This window comes from Python bivittatus, unplaced genomic scaffold (assembly GCF_059951505.1).
Source record: "Python bivittatus isolate LINGU-HERP-01145 unplaced genomic scaffold, Pbiv_v1 ctg000020_np1212, whole genome shotgun sequence".
Classification (NCBI taxonomy): domain Eukaryota; kingdom Metazoa; phylum Chordata; class Lepidosauria; order Squamata; family Pythonidae; genus Python; species Python bivittatus.
The window spans coordinates 130,902,716-130,926,833 of record NW_028277030.1 but is presented as its reverse complement, the minus strand read 5'-3'; the positions used below and the strand labels follow the sequence as shown (position 1 = coordinate 130,926,833).

Genomic DNA, 24,118 nt, shown 5'->3' with positions numbered 1-24,118 from the left:
GCAATTTTGGGGGGGGCAAGGATTTCACCTTGCAGCAGAACCTCTACCTCTTACTTGGGGAAACTTCCAGAGTTCTTCCTGCGATTCATGAACACAGGGTGTTGCCCCTGCTGTCCAAGCTCCTTATCAACAGATACTTCATTGTGTAACAAAAGAGAGAGAAGCTGATTGGCTAAAGCCCTCACCCACCTCACCTCTTTCAAGAAATCTGTGGTGCTGAACAACTAATGATTCCCAACCCTAGTTTAACTCTTGATGTGGCATATACAGTGGTACCTCTACTTAGGAATGCCCCTACTTATGAATTTTTCGAGATACGACCAGCTCCGGCCCCAAAAATTTACCTCTACTTACGAACTCGCCTCGACTTATGAACCGGATCCGCGGCCATTTTCCGCCCGTTCCACGTGGTTCGCTGCCATTTTTCCGCCTGTTCCACGTGGTCCGCGGCCATTTTCTGCCTGTTCCATGTGGTCCGCGGCCATTTTCCGCCCGTTCCATGTGGTCCGCGGCCATTTTTCCGCCCCTGACACATGGTCAGCGGCCGTTTTTCCGCCCCTGACGCGTGGCCGGCAGACGCCGAAATGGATTAACGGTAATTACATTGAACCTTATGGGAAAATTTACTTCGACTTGCGACCAACTTGACTTGCGATCAGAGTCATGGAACGGATTAAGTTCGTAAGTAGAGGTACCACTGTAGTTTTCTTGCTCCTCTAAGCAATGAATGTGAGACTATGTTCATATACAATTTCATACTGAAAAAAATGATTTTTGAGATCCTTAGGGGGAAATATATTGAGGCAGATCAATGTATATCTAAATAGAGCTGGATATTGGTTTGAAAATAGAGCTGTCAAGTGTTTAAAGAAATCTGTATTTAATTAGCACATGTATTTGATTAATTAACTGATCAATTAAATATTAAATACTAACATATTGTCAGAATCTGAAAATAATGTTTTCAAGCACCACAAAATAGAATAATATATACTTTACCAAGTATCAAGAAAACAAACAAATGGATCATCAAACAAATCAACCCAGATTTCTATTTGAGGCACAAATTCAAATTATCCTACTTGGGATACATAATGAGCAAAGATACAAAGAGCAAAGATGTAGCTCTCTGAAAAAGTCTATAATGGAAGATGGAAGGAAAAGATGGAAGGAAAGAGGGGAAGAGGGCAAGCAACAGTAATGTGGATGGCCTCAATTACAACAGCAATGGGTGCCCTGTTGGAAGACGTGAAGGAACAGATTGGGAATAGATCCTCCTGGAGAAAATCTATGCAGTCGGTAACAGTTGACACCGACTTGATGGCATATAATCAGTCAGTACTTTACTAAACAAGACTTAACTCATTCAGAGGCATTACTATCTTTCATGTTTCCTTTTTCTATTTTAGTATCATTGCAGAATTGCTTCTTAAAAAGCTACTCTTCAATTGCAGACCGTACACATTTATATATTAAAATTGTTCTTCAGTTAGATGATTCATCTGATGAAAGAGAAAGAGGCTACAATATTATGCATATCTGTCTGGGAGTAAATTTCAGGGACATTACCGAGTTCACACTCACAGGGGTGAGCTGTAAAGTTAGCCCAAAGCCAGGTACTTGGCTGATTGAGACAGAGTTCAATACTCCATTGTCTAAGAGTGCAGTGAGCAAAATGGAGCTTGGTTCTTAATAAAAATGTACAGGACTACAATGTAAAGTTCTTCAATCCCTAAGATCTGTATTGTGTGCATATTTGCTTAGGAGAAAGCCCCACAGAGTTTGGTGAAAAATCTATTCTGAAATAAGCATGCACAGGATTGCAGCTCTGGGTTTTAGATACCTCCCCTCATTTTAAGTGGGAAAAGGAAAATTATCATAGTAGGTCTAGAGCAGTGTTTCTCAACCTTGGCATCTTTAAGATGCCTGGACTTCAACTCCCAGAATTCCCCAGCATCCTAAAGTTGCCAAGGTTGAGAAACACTGGTCTAGAGGGGTATGGTATTGTATATACGTATTCCCACAGAGGGAAGTATGTTTTCCTCTAAGTTTCCAACAAAGAGTGTAGCTATTCATTTACAACCAGGTATCCCTAATTTTTTAAAAAAACACCAAGAAATAGTTGAAATTGGTCTTTCTGGCAGAAGGGGAGGAGCAATTCTGAATCCTGTAATCATGAGAAAAGGTTACAATGGCCAGGCCACTTGTCTGATGAGATTCTGGATAGTGGCAAGAATAGCATCAGCTTCCTAATTTGCATGTAATGGTATCAGGTCACAAGGCAGCTTTAAGGGACTCTCCCCACCTACTCCAGCAACCTGATTCTTTCCCACATGGAAAACCCATGACATCACTCCAGCCCAGGGAAGATGCAAAATAGGAAGCTTAATACCAGATAATTGCTATATGAGATATTAGAACAGATTGCAAAAGAGGCTTATCTTGCACACTAGTCACACAAGTGCTGATATTCCTGAAGACTGGTAGTTGCCATTTATACCTGGAGATACAGCAAAGGAAGTCCTTCAGTGCAAATGACTTACACTTCTCTGATTAATCTACTTCAAGAGACAATCCCACAATAGGCAAGTGTGCAACTTTTCCCAAACTTCAAAATCTATACTTGGGTACTCAGAAACAAATCCCAGGTTGTTCAATGGAACATCATCTCTAGAAGCATGATTTTAATTCTACCTTAATGTTGCACAACTTTCCATACTGTAGAAACCATTTCATCTGATGTAAATTTGTACACAAAGAAAAAAGTAAACAACCACTAGTGATGTTTGTGATATCTCTGAACAAAACTCTTATGAATAACACATCCAAATAAACATTCAGAACAGCAGTCATTGGCAATGACATAATCTGTGTTACTGCTGCTGCTGCTGCTGCTGCTGCTACTACTACTACTACAAGTGAGAAATTCCCAGTCTCAGTTAAACCTTTCAGTTGAGCCAGCTTTTCTTTTAAATGACAGCAATTTCACAGTAGAATTTCTCTCTGAATTGCTTTGTGACTTAGAAAGCAGCTGAATAAGGAAGAAGACTATTCCACAGAAACTGTGGAAGTAATAAATCTATCACCTCCTTGCCACAAGGAGGGACTGGTGAAGCAAAAATAGGTAGGGAGCACTGGACTACCATGAATGAGGCTAAGTCTCCAAACCCAGATCAATTACATCTGAAAATCTTGAAGGAGCTTGAGGATGCCCTCTTGGGGCCCTTTCTGTGATCTTTGAAAAGTCATGGGTGACATATGTTGTGCCAGAAGACTAGAGAAAGAAAAATGTTGTTTGTATTTTTTTTTTAAAGAAGAGCCAAGAAACTAGAGACATATCACTTTCATATTAATACTTGGCAAAACTCTGGAAATGACTGATTAAACCATCAGTTTGTGAGCATTTAGAAAAGAATCCATTGTTTGGCAGGAGATAGCATAATTTTGTGAAGAATAAATTATGCCAAACCAATCTGATTTCCTTCTCTTGATAAACTGACCAGTTGACTGACTACAGGAATATGGTGGACACAATGTACCTTGACTTCAGCAAAGCATTTAATAAAGTCTTCCATTAAATTCCAGTAGAGAATATGGTAAAATGTGGACTGGATTACCCTTCCATTAGTTGAATAAAGACCTGGTTGGACAATCACACCCAACAAATGTATGTCAATGATTCTGCATCAGGATGGAAGGCAGTAACAAATGGCATACCCCTGGGCTCCATTCTAGGCCCTGCATTTTTCATTGTATTTATAAATGCCTTGGATGAGGGGTTTGAAAACACAATTATCAAGTTTGCAGTTGACACAAAGACAGGGGGAAGAGTTAACACCTTAGAGAAAACTATCAATATTCAGGAGGATCATGACAAGTTGAAAAAATGAGTAGAAACCAATAAGATGAATTTCAACAGGGACAAATACAAAGTCCTTCATTTGGACAGGAAAATCTAAGACATGAGTATACAATATAGGGGAATCTTACTGAGCAACTGTATATGAGAAAAAGTTCTGAGTATCTTGGTGGATCACAAGCTGAACGTGAACAGTGTGATACAGCTGTGAAAAAAGCGAATGCAATTCAAGACAACATCAACAGAAGTACAGAGGTCAGGATGAAGAGGAGTCATTACTTCTATTTTGTATTGGTCAGACCAACTTACAATATTGTGTCCAGTACTGGGCTTGGCACTACCTTTATGATGGACACTGCCAAACTGGACTATGTCCAGAGGACAGCAACCAAGATGATAATGGGCCTGGAGGAAAAAAAACTGATGAGGAACAGTTGGAGGCATTGGATATGTTTAGCATGGAGAAGAGAAGACTGTGGGGAGATAGGATAGTTGTCTTCAAGTATCTGAAGGGCTGCCATACAGAAGACAAGAAGCAGTGGGTTTAAATGACAAGGAAGCTGATTTAATTTGGACATCAGGAATAATTTTCTAATGAGGAGCTGTTCACCACCTTCGTTTACCAAAGGATGGTAAAATTGCCTTTGCTATAAGTATTTAAACATGGATGATCATCAGTTGGGGACAATGTAGCAGTGGATTCCAGCACTGGCCAGGGGTTAGACTAAATGATCTCCAAGGTCCCTTCTGACTCTTCCATTCTATCATTAGTCCTTCAGTTTTTGGGGAATAGAGTCTCCTTCACTGCTCTCTTTTCCTAACATGAGGAAGAACTTCAAAAGTTGTGGCTTCAGGTACACTAGACAACCTAAGTTGATGCTTAGAGTATACCTTCCTTACCATATTTCTCTGCCGGGGGGGGGCAGGAGGAAGATAAATAGAAGCCTTTTCCTCCCTGTCCAGCAAGGAAATACAGCAGTCTTCTAGAGTTCAAATATATTGCTTTACAGTGGTACCTCAGTTCACGAACTTAATTCATTCCGCGACTCTGGTCACGACCCAAATTGGTCGTGACCCGAATCAAATTTTCCCATAAGGTTCAATGTAAATACGGTTAATCCGTTCTGACCCTTCCGAATTTGGTCGCGACCCGATTTTGGTCGCGTACCGAATCAAATTTCCGCATAAGGTTCAATGTAATTACGGTTAATCTGTTCTGAACCATATGTATTTTTTTTTTAAAACTGCAAAAATATGAAACAAAATACAGTACGAAGAGAGAGAACACTAACCTTGCTCGACGCGACTTCTGGCACGGAGGACAGGAAGACGGGTGGGGAGGCGGTTATTGCTTGGAGGGAGAGTCCCCCTCCCTACAGGAAGCCACGACCACGTGTCATGGGAGGGAAAATGGCTGCGGATCCTGTTCGTCACCCAATCCGGCGTTCATGAACGGAGGCAAAATTTTGCGAACGGAGCTGTTCGTGACCCGAATTGGTCATGAACAGAAGTGTTCGTGACCCAAGATACCACTGTATTCCTGCTCTGGCATGACTAGACTTTCCAAGGGCGTTGAGGCTAAAGACTTTCTCCCCATTAAGCACAAGAACACAAAGAGGATTATGAAAGAGCGATACAAGTACGGAAAGCCATTGATCAAGTGGGAATGCACATTAGCCTGGAATAATCCCACAGGCGGGAAGCTCCCTACACTTGATTTCAGGCAACAATATTGCAAAGCTTTTCTTCTGGAATAATTTAAATTTTTTAAAAAATGATTGTAATTGGGGACCTCAATGTCTACTTTAGTATACCAATTTCAAAACAACAACAACCTGGTGGTTCCCATGTATTTGTTATCCTATTGTTTAACTTTGTGATAGGTTCAGGGGTAAAAAAACTTATTAAATATACATAACTTGCTAGGGATCTATTGACTCGGATCTAATGATGTCTAAAGATTTTCTTGAAAAAATCTGGACACCACAGCAGAATTGGCTCAAGTGCCCAGTGAAGGGAGAACATGAAAAGGGTAGAACTCTTTGGATGTGTCCCCTATGTAAAATCACACTAAATTACAGTGAAATAGAAACTACTTAAACACTGCTAAAATTCCTAAATATCTATGAGTTTAATAAGCAAGCAAGCAGTTTAGCAACATTATAAACATTCAGTCAATTTATAAGAAAAGCTGATATTACAATTCTTAAAACTGGCAAAATTTCACAACTTTAGAAAGTAGGGCTATGCAGTGCTTCAGAGTATGGGGGGCGGGGTACCTGTTGCAATTGTTGCTGTTTCTCAATACTGTACAAGAATGTGTTATATTTTATATAAAAATGACTACCCTACTTTTGCTTTCTATGGATCACTCAGAGCAGAATGAGGAAATGGTCAGAAAAGTCTCTTAGGCCATGTTTGCTCAGCAAGCTAAACTTTGTTCAGCATTAACCATTGTCCAGGGACTAAGAAATCAATCATGACAGCAACTCTCCCCACCTTCTTTACTTTTCTGCATCTACATTTAGTATAAACAAAGCAGTTTGGTTTTTTGGAGTAACAAATGAATATTTTGCATCCAAGTACTCTTCTCAAGTGCCCTCCTCCTTATCTCTGCGTATCGGACAGCACAGCATGTAGGATGGGCCCTACGTGCAACTAACATCCTCTACATGTATGTGTTTTACTTATTTATACAACAGCAATATCCTTGGTTTTTTACAAAGTGGAAGAAATCCAGTCCCTGCCGTGAGGCTGTGAGGAGCTGGTAATCTGAAATTTGGCACATGTGAAACAAAGGTGCCCAACACAGCACCTCCTTATGTTCTGCAAATGTATGGCAGCCACGTATGTTCAGGATGTGGGGAGCAGCGGCTGTAATCTTGCGTTCTTCCCCACATTGGCTGTGCACAAAAGACAGCAGAAGAAGAAGGCTTTGGGCTCATCCTTGCTGTTTCCTATAAAATCTGTAGAATTAGTGGAATTGCTGGTTTAGGAGAAAACATATCTATCTATCTAACATCTCTCTCTCTCTCTCTCATTATAGGCCTATAATAGATATATACTGTATATTTTTCCATAATGGACTCTTACATGAAATCGAACACATTTAAATACCATAAGAAAAAAACTAATGCACAGAAATGAAAAACAGATCCTCCAGGCAGGATATTTCAGCCTTTGCATACAAGTACAGCAGAAACCTAAGAACTGGCTTCAGAACTCCCCATCTGTTCCTTCCTCACTTGCCTGCTCCTTTTCCAGCTGGGGTAGTTAACAAAGAACTTCATAACTGGGCACCCAAGACAAAGACATACCTTACATCTGCCATACTTTGGAATGTTTTGTTAATTTTCCCCATCTGGAGGAGCAGAAGGTAATAGTAATTAAATGTGTATCCATTAGGAAGGCAAGGAAGGAAAAAGGCTGCAATACTTCAACTGGCATTCAGTTCCCCACGGATATATTTACTTAACACAGGGGTACAAAAAGTGTGCTCCACCAGCATCCTTTCTGTAATCCTCAAAACAGTGGGATACAAGTTTTGCACAAGTTTTTACTTTTTTTTGAAATTTTGGAGAAAGTTAGGAGACAGAATGGGTGTCTCCTAAACCTTGCAGAAGCTTGAAGCTTGAACCTCACCTCCCAAATGGGTGTTGATCCTACCCATTTTTATAAGACCACTCAATATAACATGTAAGAGCTTGCAGCAGTTCTCAAACTGAAAAAAAATGAGCACTTCTAACAATTCTAATTGGATATTATTGAATTGTCAGACTTGAAGACTGACAGCTTATGGTGAACCCCTCACAGCAAGCCCATATTTTGTGTTAGTTCTATTTCATATTACGCATAACAACACCCACTTACTTACATCAGAATTCTGCGCTCTGGCCCAAATTCAGCTTCATAATAACCATTTTCACAGTCCTTTCCAACCAGCTGGTGAGGATGCGGCCTGTAGGGTTCATTCTTAGTTACCAATGTTATTCTGATTTTTACTTTCCCAAAGTAGTTCAGGATCTAAAAATAAAAAAAACACAGAGCATCATATAATGATATAACTACGCCCACAGGATGAAAGATTACAAATCTCAAACCTTTCCCAGAACCCTTCTGGGTCTATACACCCTAGCTTTGTGTCCTGCCTTAGTGATTCTTGCTGCCACCAGCTATCTTGGTATCCTTCCTGCTAATCCTAGTGCATGAGAGAGACAAAACTTCCACAGCTATGTGCTTTACTGGCAGATAAAAAAGATTAAAAATTGAAATAAATTCTATAGTGCTATCTCCTGACTTTGTAGTGTTGAGGGATATGGCTTCAGAAATCAGTCTCTCCCTCTTTGTGAGGAGATAGATCAGTCAATCTCACAAGAGATAAAGAGAATCAAACTTTATTTAAAAAGGAAAAGAGATAATGTAACAATTCCTTTTTAACTTTAAGTAGTTACATGCAAAATAAACAATGGGGGAAGAAATAAAAAAATAAGGCTTCCCAAATCACAGAAGAACCTACAATAGGAAAACATACAGAAAAAATATAAGGTTCTGAACAGATCTCAAAATTATGTGGATCTGCTTCTATTTAGGATCTATTGTAAACAGATGCCAGTGTGCATAAAGTGTACAGGGACTGTGTTTGTGTAGAGACAATAATTAGACTTAAATACGCACAAAAAGTAATTAAACTAAACTCAGATCTTAGCTAACTATTTTCCTGTTCCTCTAAAGAGTAGATGAAGCTTGGAATAAATGTTACCTTTGCACCAATTTGTTACTCTGAAAATCCTTTTTCCTGAAAATTCCAAGTTTAATCAGAGCTTGGAGGAGAATCTTAGCTCTCTTTTTCCCTGCCTGCCCTCCATCACAAGATTGAGTCACCAACAAAATATGGCTACTAAAAGCTAAAGACAATGCAAGGTTGCATAAGTAGAAGTATAGTTTTCAAATGACTGGAAATAACAGTTCAATTCTATTCTGTCATACTCTATTTTGAATACTATGTCCATTTCTGGACATAAGGATTCAGGGAAACAGAATTGGGTTCAGAGTAAAGCAACAAACGTGATTATAGACACTAAGATGTCTCTCAACATTCATAGGATTGCTGGTTCTCAGACAGGGAATATACATACTTGAGTATACTTAGCCTTGAGATAAGAAGACTGAGAGGAAATACGATAACAGTTTGCTAATATATGAAGGGGTGTCACATAGAGTACTTTACCATCTTAAAATGCAGGACATAAAATAATGGCTTTAAGTTAAGGAAGGCAAAAATACTCAGTGGTAATGCAGAAATAATGGGCCCCCTTTCTCTGGATGTGTTCAAATGAAATCTGGAGATGCTTTGATTAGGAATCCTGCACTGACCCAGAGATAAGACTTAATACTTTAATGACCTTTTCCAATTCTATGATTCTAAGATCCTCCTTGTTTTCCAAAGCCACACTATCTTTTAATTTCAGTATTGAGCCAAACAATAATGTAGCTTGCTTAATTTCATTTTAACCAGTCACTATGTTTTACAATGTGCTGTTATGGGTGAGCCCAGGGTGCTTTATTCAATAAACCATGGTTTTGGGTGAGATGCGATTCCTATCTTATTTCACCAATGAATTTACCATGTTACCCATACACAGAAGACAGCCCCTTTTAAATTAATGGAGCTTACTCCCAGGCAAGTGGACACAGGATTACAGCCTGAAGATGTAACCCTGTGCTCACTTAGAATCAGCTTTATTGAACTAAATGAGGATATTTTTCTCAGTAAAAACTCATCAGGGATGCATCAAGCTTATTAGCAGAGCACACATTTTAATGCAGGAGACTCTCGGCTTCAATCCCTGAAGACTCCAGTAAAAAGAAATCAAACAGCAGGCAGGTGTTATCTTTCTGACTTTTCTCTGCCTGAAACCTTTAAGAGCAGTTGGCACTATTGTTGCTCTTGTTGTTTTTGTTCCTCCTCCTCCTCCTCCTCCTCCTCCTCCTCCTCCTCCTCCTCCTCCTCCTCCCAGCTTACAATATATCAAATATGATTAAAAACCCAACAAAAAAACATAACAGCCCAGACAAAAGAACAACCATAAACATCAAAAACATGACAGAGGCTCCACAAATGCACTAACCTCAGGGCTAGGAACAGAGTTTTAATCAAAGATCAGAATTTCTTCCTGACTCAGTTACCTGATAAACTGAAATTGCTGAAAAGTGTGTGGTACAACCTGTACAGTAGCATTCTTCAACCTGGACAACATCTAAATAGGTTGACACTGCCAGCATTCCCCACCCAGCCTAGCCATAGATGAATTCTGGGAGCTGAAGTCCACCCAATCTAGAAGATCCCTAGATTAGAGAAGGCTGCTGTACAGATCATTCTGATAAGAATCATTACAAATATTATGGCCACAGAGGTAGCCCAGCTGCAGCTGGAGCAGACATTGTTTCTCCATTTCACCTTTCTGCTGATGAGATCCAGGAATGGGCAAGGAGGATGGCTAGTTGGGGGTGGCCTAAGAGCAGTAGTGTGGAAGCTGGCTGGTCAGGACTGAGTTTTCTTCAGAAATTCAAATGCTTCTGAATGAGGTCTTTTCCTTCCAGTCAAAGCTATGAAACACTCTGCTGTTTAGGGTTACATGACAGTGACTCTCCTTCCTTGATGTGCCTATAAGGAAATAAGGAACATGGAAATAATCCTGGAACTATGCCTACATCCTGACAGGCAGTTGCTGGCACTACTAGACCTTTTCCTCTATGCCTAATGGGTGGTTCATATGTCTTTTAGATTCATCTATTGTGATAAATGATTCTATAACTTTTAATTGGTCCAGAGTAGGGGAGAGAGACTGCATTTATCAATCCCTTTCTGGGTTCGCTTCAAAAGGCTCACTGCAATCCTTAAATCCTCACAGTCCCAGAGCAGTATACTTGAAGGCCAATTCTTCTTTATTATTGAGTTCACACAAAGTTCCAGAAAAGGCTATAGAAGAGTCCTTTTACAGCAAGCCTTTTCTCAATTTCATTCTCAGGCACATCTTGTTAGGATACCCTTTTACAATATGATTTGTATTTACAGGATTGTTGTATAATTTGATCGGGTGCCAACCGAACTTTCTCGATTGCAGCCCTACAATTTCGTAACATAAGAGCAGCACAAATCAGAAAGCCAGTCAAATCTTCCTAGTGGCTTTCTGATACATTTTGCCTGAAGAAAGAAGACCTTAAACAACGTACTGTATTGCACAATCTTTGCCTGCTGGGCAAAACAATTCCCGCTCCTGATTTTAAAAAGAAGGTTGGGGGTGGGTGGAAGAGCAAGCAGACATAGTATTAGGTATACCTGTATGGAAGGGAAAGTCCGGTTGGTATCAGTACTGTGTTCACCTGGAATACTGCCTGCTGATCTTCCTTCACATTTGTACCGAAAACGCATCCCTCTCTGTCTAGGTTGCTCACATATTTCAATATATGGCTCATGACCACCTTTAGAAGGAAAGAAAAAATACTGTATTTAAAATAGGTATAGATATGTACCTTAACCTGTCCTAAGAGATCAGTGTTGGGAGCAACCGTAGATGAAAAATGCGTCCATATCCCTTGAGTCATAATAAAAGTAAAACATAAAGAAAAAAAGGAAGGTAGGTTAACAGAAAGCATCATTTTAAAGCACTTTTGAAGAAATGTGAGATGTTTATTTGGATATTGATCACCAACGGGCACAAATAAATAATGAAAGGTTGAGAAAATGACACATTTTCAACATATTTAAAATAAAATACAACTTTTGTAAAATTAATATAAAATCAATTGACAATTAAATTTAATGAATAGAAATTATAGAATAGTTATAGAATTATAGAATATAGAATAGAAAATATAGAATAGAAATTAAAGAACAGAACAGAGGGACTGCCCAAAGATCCCTAGTTCCTAAAACTTGTATGTTATTGTTAATTACATGAGAGCTAGAAACTGGCTTTTAAAAGTGAAGATGAATCAGTTAATCTGGAAAGGAGACAAGAAAAATCATGTAAAACATTCACAGTTCCTTCTGATGTTAGTTTTTCAGTTTTAACCACCATGCCCACAAAACTTTCCATCTGGATTCTGTGGCAGAAAGGGCATTGTTATTGGAAAAAACTGAACTAAATTCTGCTGATTATTTTATGAGCTCAATTCAAGGTAAGTTACTCTGCTGTACAAAGCTGCAAAGGCTTAGGTCTAAGATATCAGAACAAACGCTTGTACTGTCCTTCTTGTTCTCTTAGAGCTCATCCATACAGCCTCCTTATTCTGGCTCTGAGACAGCCCACTTATCATTTCTTGAGAATATGTTGCCAGCCTACTGCTGAGACAGGCTGAAGGCAGATCAAGATGGTCAAACAGAAAAGAGATATTTTTTCTGGAAAACTAGAGAAAACCTATGTGAACATTCTACTGGGATGGGGGGATTGTCTTTGGAGGACCAACAATTTGCTGAGCTCCAATCGGCTCTTGACGACCACCCCATCCCATCTGGCTAGAGGACTCCATGCAGTGTTTCTCAACCCCAGCAACTTTAAGATGTGTGGACTTCAACTCCCAGAATGCCCTGGCTGGGGAATTCTGGGAGTTGAAGTCCACACATCTTAAAGTTGCTGAGGTTGAGAAACATTGACTCCATGTCTACATAGCCCTTTGTACTGTTGCTGCCAGCGGAACAGCTTGCTTGTGCAGCTATTCTTTTCTTTTTCTTTGGGGAGATTTGGCAGGAGAATATCGACCTTCTGGAAGACCAAATGTAGGTCTTCCACAAGGTCGATATTCCCATACTCAGTTGGTGGTGATGCTGCCAGGTGCTATGTTCCAGCAGAACTTAATTCCATCAGACATGAGGCAGGCACCCTGGATGCTTAGGGGGTTATGTGACAGGGACTTCTCCTTAAAGGCAGTCTTGTCTGCCAGATCCAAGGCTTCCCAGGAGCTCGCAGCTATGGTGGCTACAATAGTACCAAGGCAGCCTAGGAAATGGAAGAGGCAGAGTTGGAGACCTTGCACAGCAGAATGGAGGGAAAGAGGCATCAGGAGTTGGGAAGGGTATGAGCCTAGTTGCCACCATCCTGGAAGTCAATACGATTCCCATACTGCGTAGTTTGGATTTTGTTTTACTCTTTGTGTTTCCATTCCCTGCTCTTCAGCTCTGCTCATCCATTTCTGAAGCTTTCCCACAACCAGAACATAACAAACATTACATTCTGTACAGGCGTCAACATTACTAGCCTCCTTGCAAAGGCACTGTAAAAAGGTCACTGCAGGAGCAGTCATTTTCATGACATACTTTCCTCCCATCTTGAGGACAGAAGGAAAGCACATCAAAGAGGCTGTATGGATGAACCCTAGATCATTATCATGCCACATCTTGCAGGCCCCACCATGTATACATTTAGCATCAATAATCAATTTTGTTTTCAGGCTTTCAAGATAGATATTTGCCCTTTGAGATAGGCCAGGTCAGAAAACTTATATAAGGATTCCAGGAATGCTACTTTATTGTTATTGGGTATAATAACAGGATCTTGAAAGCCTGCCCCCTTCAATACCAAATAGAATCAAGGCAGAGTTATGCTGTTTCCTTCTCATTCTTCCCAATTTCCCAGGGCTGAACTGCCACTTCACCTCCCTTAACAGTTCCTTCACTCCAAAGTCATCTCTACATTCCTTTACTGAAAGTTTAGAAGGGTATTGTGAACGTATCTTTTCATTCACACCTTTTCGAGTTTTATTTCTTTCATGGATTTTATAATTGAATTATTTTATTATATTTTAGTAAGCACTCAGACCTCTTGGGGTTTAGTGGCACATAAATGTCTAAATAAATAAAGTTGCATGAAAACGAACTTTTTTATATCTACAACTAAAATATTGAACTTTTCAATAAGACAGGCTTATGGCTTTCATGCCAGGTGTGGCTTTCCAAAGTATTAGAAGTCCTCTATAGGATGAACTTCTGTAGAAGTATATGAACTTTGATCAGATTCAGCAGAGCTCTCTTTTTAAATTCTTAAATTCCATTTTCAAAAAGCAGATTCGTAGCAGTGGAATTATGACACTTTTTGCAAAATAATAATAATAATAATTTGGTTACATTTATTTGTTAAAAAAAATCGTTCAGGCTTAACCCTGAAAAAAATATTCTCAAAGCCAGAGATCAGATATGCAAGATCTATATGCACAGATTACATATTCATATACAGATTGCCTTTATTTTAGCACTAATTAAACACTGCCATCCCCAGTAACTGTCTGCAGGAGGAACAATTTCCTGACTAGAGAGAAAAAGAATTCCAAGTTAGCTTATGCATTATCTCAGGCTGAACTAAATGCTAATCTTTAATTATGTTTTCCTATTTTACTGGTAATATTAATCAACCAAATTGCTGTGGGGCCCTCTGAACTAGATTGTACTTGCCAGCTTCAGCCTACTTAAACCACCTTTGTACACTGAGCAGAATTCAGCACTAAATAACTAGCAGGAATAAAGGGGGAAACCCAGGTTTGATGGATCTCATACTGCTTTTTTCCTGAAACCTCAAAGGCCATCAACAAGAATCAGCCTTCAGTAGACTTAGAATTTTGTTCTACCAAACACATATCTGACATTGATTAATCATGGTTTATTGCAGAAGCCATAAATGTGGTTTATTGAATAAACCCAATTGACTGGTTTCAGGTTAAGCATGCAAACCACTTTATGGCTTAGCACACAAAAGCTCTGTCATACTGTCAATAGTGTACTCTGTCATATTCTCAATGTGCTCTTTCTTCGACGATTCTTAACATACTCCGGAATAAGTTGCAATTTAGAGCCCTTTATTACACAATAGATTTAGATACAGCATTCTCACAGTTCTATTATTTTCTCTCCACTCCTCTCCTAAGTCTTTCCTCTTCCTGTCTACTGCAAATTATTCTGGGACTTGTAGTACCATACTACAGTCAGTACCAAAATTGAGATTATTGTACAGCTGTTGTTTCCCTCTGTATGCATTTATGCATTAGAGCACTTGAGTTGTAATGATTATTATACTAAGGTATGGAGTCCAGGGTCAAGGAATTTTTTTGAAAGTCACTCTTAAAAGTGTCAATTTTTACATTGTCCTACCACTAAACTCTGTGAGGCAATGCTATTTCAGAGACTTTCTCTTCATTTTGAATTTGACCATTTGTAAATAGAAGATTAACTGGAAACATACATATGCATTCACTAGGAAATTAGAAACTTCCCCTAATTTCAAAAAATTTGAGGACCCCCTACAGCTTTCTTTCAGATATGAAGCTGAACATATGTTGTCTACTAGGAGATCATGGAACTCTAGTGCTTTAAATCACTCACTTACTTGAATACTTGAACAAGCAGATTCAGCATGAAGCTGTTTATTGAACAACTTTACAGGTCTGATTACATTTCTGGATGTCTTTTGCGACAGATTGCTAAGTAATGCCATAACCCCAAAATGGAAGTTGATACAGCTAAACGGCCAGGCTGTAATGAAACATGCTACGTAATGTTCCGTGTAAACACATTTATACTTATTTTACTGGAAGATTGAGATTAGCCTTTCAATATTAGGATTTATACATATAAAACTCTATATCAGAATGCACTAATATACATTTGAATAAATGAATACGTGGTTTACCCTAAAGTCCATTCATTATAATTTCCAGAAATATGAACTTAATCTACAATGTCTTAATCTCTTTCAGAAAAAAAAAAGTGTCAGCACTATCCCAATCCACCAAATAAAGAGTTTCTCCCCATGTCAGATTTGAAACCATGAGCAATAAAAAATAACAATTGAATGCATTGATATATTCATCCAAAAGATCAGAAGAAATCATGAACAAACCTGGAAAAATAAAATTCTAAGATAAAGTATGCAGACATTTAGTTCAATGGCAAAATATATGATTGGCCTGCCAAAGATTCTGGAATCTTCATTTAAAACTTTTGGAGATTTTGGAGAGCCACTGTCAGTCAAAATAGACAAAACTGAGTTAAATGGACAAACTGTTCGAGTTTAGTCAAAAGTAGTTTCTGATGATACCCAGCTGGTTAAAAAGAGTGGTCTTGTTTCCTAGACTTAGAAGATGCAACCACAGAACGGGAAGCAATGACCTCATTGATGCTTAGGGTACCTTATACGCAAACTTTATATTCAGTCTTGCATTAGTCATTTCAAAAACCCTCAGCAAGTGATCAAGTCAATCTAACAAGCAATCCGATCCTTCTCTGCAAGCTATTGAGCATAGAGAGAAATGGGTTGTCATGCCCACTTTGGGCTGTGCCCCCACCAAGTGTTGTCTTTCAGCTGCCTGTGGCTAGCATGTAGGACTTGACATTTGACTCCAAGAGATATGTGGTCCTTCACAGAAAAAAAAAAATCTTCAAAAATTCAGTGTATGTGATGCAATGGCTTAGTTGCCCATTAAAAAAATCCATACATGTCACGTTTTAAGCATTCTAAATGCACTCAGGCTGGAATGCCCTCTTGGCAAGTTCTTTTCTACAGAAGTAGATTGGAGAATTTTCCCAGCCCTCAATTTTCACTTCTACCTTCTATGTTCTTGAAAGAACAATTGTCATGTTGGACAATCCCTGTCTCAAGTGTCAAAACATTAATTCAAATGCTGTATCTAAGGCAGAGGGGGGTGTAATACAGTTAAAAAGAAAAAGGACCCTCCCCCCATCCTGAAGATCCTGCCTTTATGCATATGAGAACTGGCTGCCCCAACTTTGAATCATCATCCAAGACACTGCAGCCTCTGCCATCTAAAATGTTAAATCCATCCCCAGGTGACCTGCAGATGCCTACCTATAGCCTAGGACAGCATGGATTCCTCCTCCTATTCTACAAGGTTCCAGTATAAATTCATAATCTACTGCACGCATAACTCTTGCTCTGCACAAGCCAGTTCAAGATTCCTCCATAAGACTATTTAGAGACAGGATGGGCAACCTTTATATGGGGATATAGCTGGTGATGCCATTGGCTGAGCTTGGATTTCCCCCCCCAAAACACAGGGAGGAGAGAAAGAAGGAAAGTATGCCACGCAAAATCACCATTTTGATGCCAAATTTCAGTAATGTAAACTTGTGGGCCTCTGGGAGATTGCAGATTGTGCACCCCTGCTTCAGAGTGAGTTATTTCAAATCAGTTCCCCAAATGTTTCTTTATGCATACTGTTACATTGTGAGGGAAAGCTTCTGCAGACTTCATGTAAGCTACCCAAGGCCTATGGGTGCCATTGTACACATAACCCTTCCCAAATAGTTTCCTCAAGACCTTCAAGTTGAATGAAAAACAATTAAAGTTTGGCATAAATTCACACTGTCATCAAACGTAAAAGTGTGAAAACCATTTTGTTTTAAAGATTTGGGCATCCTGTGAGATTCAGCCATTATTATTCAATATGTATGTGTAATTATTTTTATTTACCACCTGAACCACAGTCCACCTGCAGACTCTTGCTAAATATCATTGCTTCATGGACCATAGGCTGAGAACCACCAATCTAAAGAATAACTATTTTGTTTCTCTTTTTTATGTACTGGTAATTTGTTGTAGTTATTTTCATCTCTAATCTTAATAAAACTATGGCTTAATGCAATGTTGATGAAGATTCTCAGTCATCCAGATGGAATTATCTGGAGGTTGAGTCATGGCAACTGGACTTCTTTTCTTTTGGCTTGATACGTTTCGCTGCTTGTCCAAGCAGCTTCTTCAGTCTAGAAAGTTGGTTAGGGGGGACCCCATAAATGTCTTCCAGGGTGGCTGCATTTCTATGCTGAAGAAGCTGCTTGGACAAGCAGTGAAACGTATCAAACCAAAAAGTCCAGTTGCCATGACTCAACCTCCAGCTTAGTGCAATGTGTCAACCAAGCCTAAGACTCTTAGAATCCATATAACATAGTGCCATATTCAAGTTCCCAGTTGATCACAGAGCTCAATCAATGATTTTAGGCCAGCCACAGTCACTCAACCCAATCTAACTCACATGGTTTTTGTGGGGAAAAGCTGATCCCCATATAGCTCCCTGAGCTCCCATAGAAAAGGCAGAATATAAATGCAATTGATAAAAGTGCATAAAAGGCAGAAGGAAAAGAAATACAGCTGCTTAGGAGAGAAGGTAGAAACCTATTATTAATATTAATTCAGCTTTACAGCTTCTCCTTTCAAGGAAATTGTACCTCTGGCTTCCAGGAAAGCCTTGATATTATAAGGAAGGCAAGTCTGGCGCCTCTAAATGGCACCTGCTTGCTGAAATAGAAGTCAGATATTTTGCTGTTTATTCATGTTGGTGAGTCTTTTATTTTTGTTGACATTAGCCTGCTATTAGCTCAACACTCTACTACCTTCTCTTTTCCTTCCTCAAACCCTCAGTCCCCTAGCCACAATCTCAGGGCTAGAAGCTCCCTTTTCTTTTCATGCATTGCCTTTGCCCAGGGAGATTCATGGTGCCCTACATATGCAGAGAGAAAGCTTAGTTCCTTATGTAAAATGGTATAATCTTTCTCTCATTTGTGGTGCCTTGCAAAGGGTTCATGGCAACTTGCTGAAGTGAGACCAGCAGGGCATAGTAAGCAAGGAATTCAAAGCATTTTGGGTAAGTTCTGACTTAAAAAAAAAATCTATTAAGGCATTTTAAAAGATTTTGGCTACCTTGGTTTCTTCTACTATACTTGCTCTAAGTATTTTTACTTCTCTTCACATTTATTATGCTCTTCAGCATGGTCATGTTCAATAGAGAAGATCCATCCTTTCCTACACTGGTTTTGAAATGTCCACATATGCAACTTCAGAGAATGCCTGAAAAAAATATTTCTCCTTCTACGTTTTAAAATATATTTTGTCAATTAGAGGGTGAGTCTACAAGTTGAAAATGCCCAATACACGGATGGTACCATTAGTTTAAGTTCAACATCAACTGAAGATATGGCAAGTCAATCTTCTGATTATATTTAAAGAGTATTAATAGATCATTGCATTGTTTTACTGATTACATTCTACCCTGACATGTATTGAGATAACGAATATTAAATATTTAAATAAATAATAAGTAAAACAGTGTCACCAATCTGGACAAAACAGGAAACTGTATTTAACTGAAGACTTCCTGGTTTTTTTGTTTGCTCAAGAAAAGAGAGAAGTAAAAGTGTGTAAGTGAAAGGTTCATTCATAGCTTGGTATATTAAGCAGAAATATATTAGTATAAACTTTCCCAGTGTGGTACATTTCATAGTATCCTTGAAAATATTTTCTATTGTTCCATATCAAAACCAAAAGGCCTAAAAATCAATATTTCACTATACAAGTGGTCTCACAAAATGACACTGGCAACAGAAATCTAAAAGGTATGTTCTGTGTTATTGTGTGAAATTCCAAGTACAATGATTAAAAAATACAAGACTTAAATGTAGATTTTTATGCCTCAAGCTCTGTAGAATGTAATAATTTATATAGTACCTTTCATATACAAAGTATTATGGTATACACTCACAACAACTGTAAGAGATAAAATATTTTTAAGCAATGTTATATTCTCACCTAGGTATTCTCACAATAAAAAGCTCTTCCAGCAACTACTATTTAGTAGTCACAATGGTACTGTACTACACAGCACACCTACATTCTAATAGTCAACCATAATATATTACAATAGTTACAAACTACTTTGTAACTTTCAAATAACTTTGAAGCTAGCAAGTAAAGAAAATTCGATGTAGTTAATAACATTAAAAACAATTCCAAAATATGATGTCATTAATAGCTGTTTCCAGCAAAAACATTATAAAGAATAAGGATTCAATATTGATAAGTGGAAGATTTTGATTTTCAGAAACTAGGCACAGTTCACCCCTTCAAAACAAAATGAAGCCTAGCTGTGGATCTCCATTAGAAGTTCAGACTGAAATCCTCTGCACTGTTTTCATCTGTATATATAAAGAAATCCTTACAGTGCTTATGTGGAAGTTAATCCACTTGGAATCAGTGATGGTTATTTGAATACACATATGAAACTGAGATGAATTCTGTCCAGTTTCCCAATCTTCTCTGCCCCTCCCCTTCACATCTGAGGTTATACTGCAAATTAAAGAGGCCATTCAAGATGGCAACAGCTGAAATCAAGCAGTAACTACAGGGTACACCCACTGTTTGGTACCCAAACAGTGCCCCCAAACTGTTTGAACACTGTTCAGATTTCCGTAGCAAGAACAGAGAGGTGTGGCGAGACAGTGTTCAGCAAGTTCCAAAGTTTAATGGCAACAAGTGAGATGTCAACAAATACTTGCTATAATTCTTATTAAAAAACCCACATTAATTATGAACTTGGATTTTATCATTCCAGTTCCTCTCTACCTCACCTTGACATACAGTTATTTAAGCACATTTGTTCACAGCAGTTCTTACTCAGAAAAGTTGAGGCTGCCAGTGAGAAAATGACTTCAATGCCTGAAAGTTACCTATTATAGTAGAGACATAAAGCTTCAGCTGCAAACTAGAAGTACCCTAAAGATCAATCGAACGCCAAAGCAAAGAGACTTGTGAGATTTTAAAGACTAGCTTTAGACAAAAGACACAAACTTTGGCTATAATGGATTTGAAGGTGCCACAAGGCCTTCTCTTTCACTGCAGGAAAACAGCACGGATACTTCTCAGAAAGATACAACTCGCAAATATCAACTGACTTAATCAGTAGTACCAATTCTACTATTTCATCAATTACTGTACATCTGAACCCTATTCTTCTTCCAAGCCACTGAAAGTAACATTTTAGCTTGGAAGAACCGATACAGGGCAAATTTTAAAAAGGGCCTTATCTAAGGCAACTCGCTGCTCTTCAGAGCAGAGATTCAAATCTTCAATGGCCCCTAGAGGTCCACCATTTAGGATTCTGACTCTGTTATTTTGTTTTTATTTTCCCTGCATCGAGATGGTTCACAAAAACCTGGCATCGCACCCTCAAAACTTTTCTCCAGCTACTTTTACTTCCACACCAGGAAAAATTTCAGATGATTAATCTACCATCCACCATCACCTCCCTTAGCCTTTAGCTCCTGCAAGAAAGGGAAAGGATCAAGAAGCAAGCGAGATATTTGTCAATACCGTATAATCCCTGTATCTGTATACAACCCCTAAGTCTCAAGACGTCGTTTTCTGCCCAACTCTCCTACCAGGAAAGAAAATACTGTCCCTGGCCCCGGAGACTCAGTCCAGAGGGACTGGAGAGGAACTGCTGACACAGGGAGGCCACCAAAACGCAGAGACCCTGAAGCCGCCCAGCCTTGCTCTCGGCTCCCCTCTCCAGCCCGCCCGTGCCGAGCAGAAGGCGCGGGCCGCCTGGCTAACCGGGAGCCGCGAGAGCCCGACCGCGCGCTCCGAGCGCTTACCGGCCATGGTGGGAGCGCCTCCGGCTGAGGTTCTGCCCGAGAGAGGGTCGCGTCTGCGGAACTGCTTCTCCTTCAGGCTGCAGCCTCCGTCTTGTCTGGAGGTATTTCTGTTCCGTGTCTGAGCGCCGCTCGTCTGGGTCCTGCAGCTAGGATCTTCCTCCCGTCCGCTTACCCGTTACCGTCAGGGAAATTCCCGAGTGACGTAGGAGAAATCTTAACACTTCCCTGATGCCTCTCAGTGAAATAAGTACTGTACCTATAACTTTCTTCGCTTAAATGTCAAGGGAGGGACCGCCCCCCGCCTCCTCCCCGGTTTCCAAGCCTACCTGGGCTTAACACTTCGGCTGCAAACGCTGAAAATGAGGAGGCTGAGCTGTATCGATGGGTCCCTCCCTTTCGTGGGTAACGGGTGTTGCCTCGCCGCAATTCACACTCAGACCCACTGAGCTGAGGTCGGTGGTCCGGCACTTCACGTGCTGTCTTTGCTCACTTCTCACCTTTCTTCAGCAAAGGAAGCCTGCTCAGCCTCTCTCAAAACAAGGGACAACATCTGGCTGACCTGGTCAGGCCTGGTTGGAGCTTGGATGGGAGACCACTAGGAAACCCCAGAGCTGCACACTGGACAGGGAAGTTGGAAAAAAAATCCCTAAAAAAGGGAATGAGAAAGCCCTTTCTTCCTGTTGCCAGGAAAAGTGCACAGAAATGGAGTCACAAGGAGATGAGCTTGACTGAAAGGAGGCCTTACTGCTACTTACTGAATCTTCGTTCGGTCAGGCGTCTGTCAAGAATACTGAAGGACAGGCTAAGACAGGTGGATTGGGATCCTGTCTTAAGGTTGGCTTTGGAAGGCATCTTCCTCCTCTTTTTCTTTTCTCTGAGGAGGTGGGAGCTTCGGAAACTGAGCTGGGAAGAGATTGTGCACCCCTTGAGATAGTCTGGTGGGACACATGAGGCCTAGAGGCCAGAAGTCCCTGCTTCAGAGGCCGTATTTACTTAACAGGTTGGCCGATGAACCTCAGCAAATGGGTGGTACCATTTTTAAACTCCCCCTGCTCCTTAACTGAGATTTTTAAATTTCAAACCCAGGGTGGCTCCCGTTTTGAACATCATAAACCCAGATGTTGTACTTTCCATTTGCGGTCAGTGAGCACTATACTTCCCACTGATGAAATATTCAGGAGAAGTTCTGCTCCCCAGTTACTGAGATTAAATTGTGGATATGGTTATGATTTATAATGATAGATTGGAGCATCTTGGCAGACCTATATTATAATTTATTACTACAGATCAGACTTTCTCAGACCTGTGCCCTGGGCGTCACTCCTTTGATAGTCATATTTGGCTCACCCCCTTTCCAATGACAAAGATAATCTGTTTGTTTTAATCGTGAACAAGCTTCTTTTCATTTCTGCCCTCTGACACGTTATTTTTTAAAAAATTATTGCTGCCTTTTGCTTTATTTTATTGCCTTTATATCCTGCCTTTCCTTTGAGAGCTCAAGATGGCTTAGAGAGGGACTCTTATAATTTTATAGTCTCAGTAACCACCATCTAAAGCAGTGTTTTTCAAACTTGGCAACTTTAAGATGTGTGGACTTCGACTCCCAGAATTCCCCAGTCAGCATGTTGCCCCTTCTCTCTGGAACAATCCCCCGCCCCAATATATGACAGGCCCCAATGCTTCTTGCCTTGAGGAGAGACCTTAGGATTTGGCTCTTCCCCCAGGCAGGGGTCAGCTGAGTGGGAGTCCCCTCCTCTGAGGCTTGTTTTGTTCTGTGCCTGGCTGCCATTTTACATTTTAGCTTTTTGCTTCTGTATTTATGGCTTGGTTTTTTGTTGTTTGTTGTTTCTTATTATTGTTGTTGCGTGTTCATGTTGTATCCCACCCAGAGTCACACCGCCTGGATTGGGTGGCCTTATAAATCTTGAAATACTGTAAAATAAAAATAAAAAATTAAATAAAGTAACTTGCCAGTGTTCTTTCCCAACATCCCATGTATTTGTTTATATTTCTGTGTGAATTTGTAAAAGAACAACCAGAAAAACAAAAACCCTGAAAGGCTGCTGGTGGCTGTACGAGAGATAGCAGTAAGAGACGTTTGTTTGTAAAATACACAAATAAATGCCCCTGGAGGCAGCACTTCATAAACTGGTGCTACAGCTTTGAAACAGCATGGCCAAGCCCTTTTGCAGTTGAAGTAGGGTAGTAAAACACCAACAGACCTCTATTCAAAAGCTCTTCCAGGTGCATCATGCTAACCTACATTAAAGATGCTATTCTGAGCAGAGTGGGGTTATGGGAAGGAGAAGTGAAGGAAGATGGGTTAAAAATAATGCATATGCAAACTTTAGAATGTTGGAAGCTGTATGAATGAGACACTGAACCCCTGTGGAGTGAGTAAAAGAAGGCTGATTGCATGTATTTTCTCAACCCTGGTTTCAGCAGATAGAAATGAAAGCTAAGCACCAAAATGGGTGATAGGCATGGGTGGTGGTGGCGGTGGCGAGGAGTATGGTGAAGAATCGTCCCTGTAGAAAACAGACCACCTTCTGGATAATGAAAAAAGAGCAGAGGTTTCTGATCTACTAGCAATGTCAGTAATGTGGGTTTCAAAATAACGCGCTTTGGCTTTTCAACGTTTGAAAGATGCCAGGGAAGGAAGAAGCAAGTTATGGGAATTGCCAGTTGGTGGAGAATTCTATCAGTAGGCTAGAAACTATTTTGAATGCCTCTTTGGATTGAATCCAGATTTTGTCATGCTTAGAGCAGACTCATAGAAATCCATGAGTTTTAGGTTAGTCCTAAGTTTAATGTTTTGTCAGTTCTAC

At 39.9% G+C, this 24,118-nt stretch overlaps 1 protein-coding gene across 2 annotated transcripts in view; it reads right to left on the bottom strand.

Annotated features, from left to right (window-relative positions):
• Window positions 1–23,214, bottom strand: part of REL (REL proto-oncogene, NF-kB subunit) — a 56,669-nt gene extending 33,455 nt beyond the window's left edge. For both annotated transcript variants that reach the window (XM_088149662.1, XM_007423577.3), the window contains exons 1-3: window positions 21,291–23,214; window positions 11,199–11,341; window positions 7,734–7,882 (exon numbers count right to left, since the gene is read on the bottom strand). In XM_088149662.1, coding sequence (XP_088005788.1) covers window positions 7,734–7,882; window positions 11,199–11,341; window positions 21,291–21,297 — 299 coding nt within the window. In that variant the 5' untranslated portion in view covers window positions 21,298–23,214. The remainder of the gene's footprint in view (window positions 1–7,733; window positions 7,883–11,198; window positions 11,342–21,290) is intronic.
• Between the last annotated feature and the right edge of the window lie 904 nt (window positions 23,215–24,118).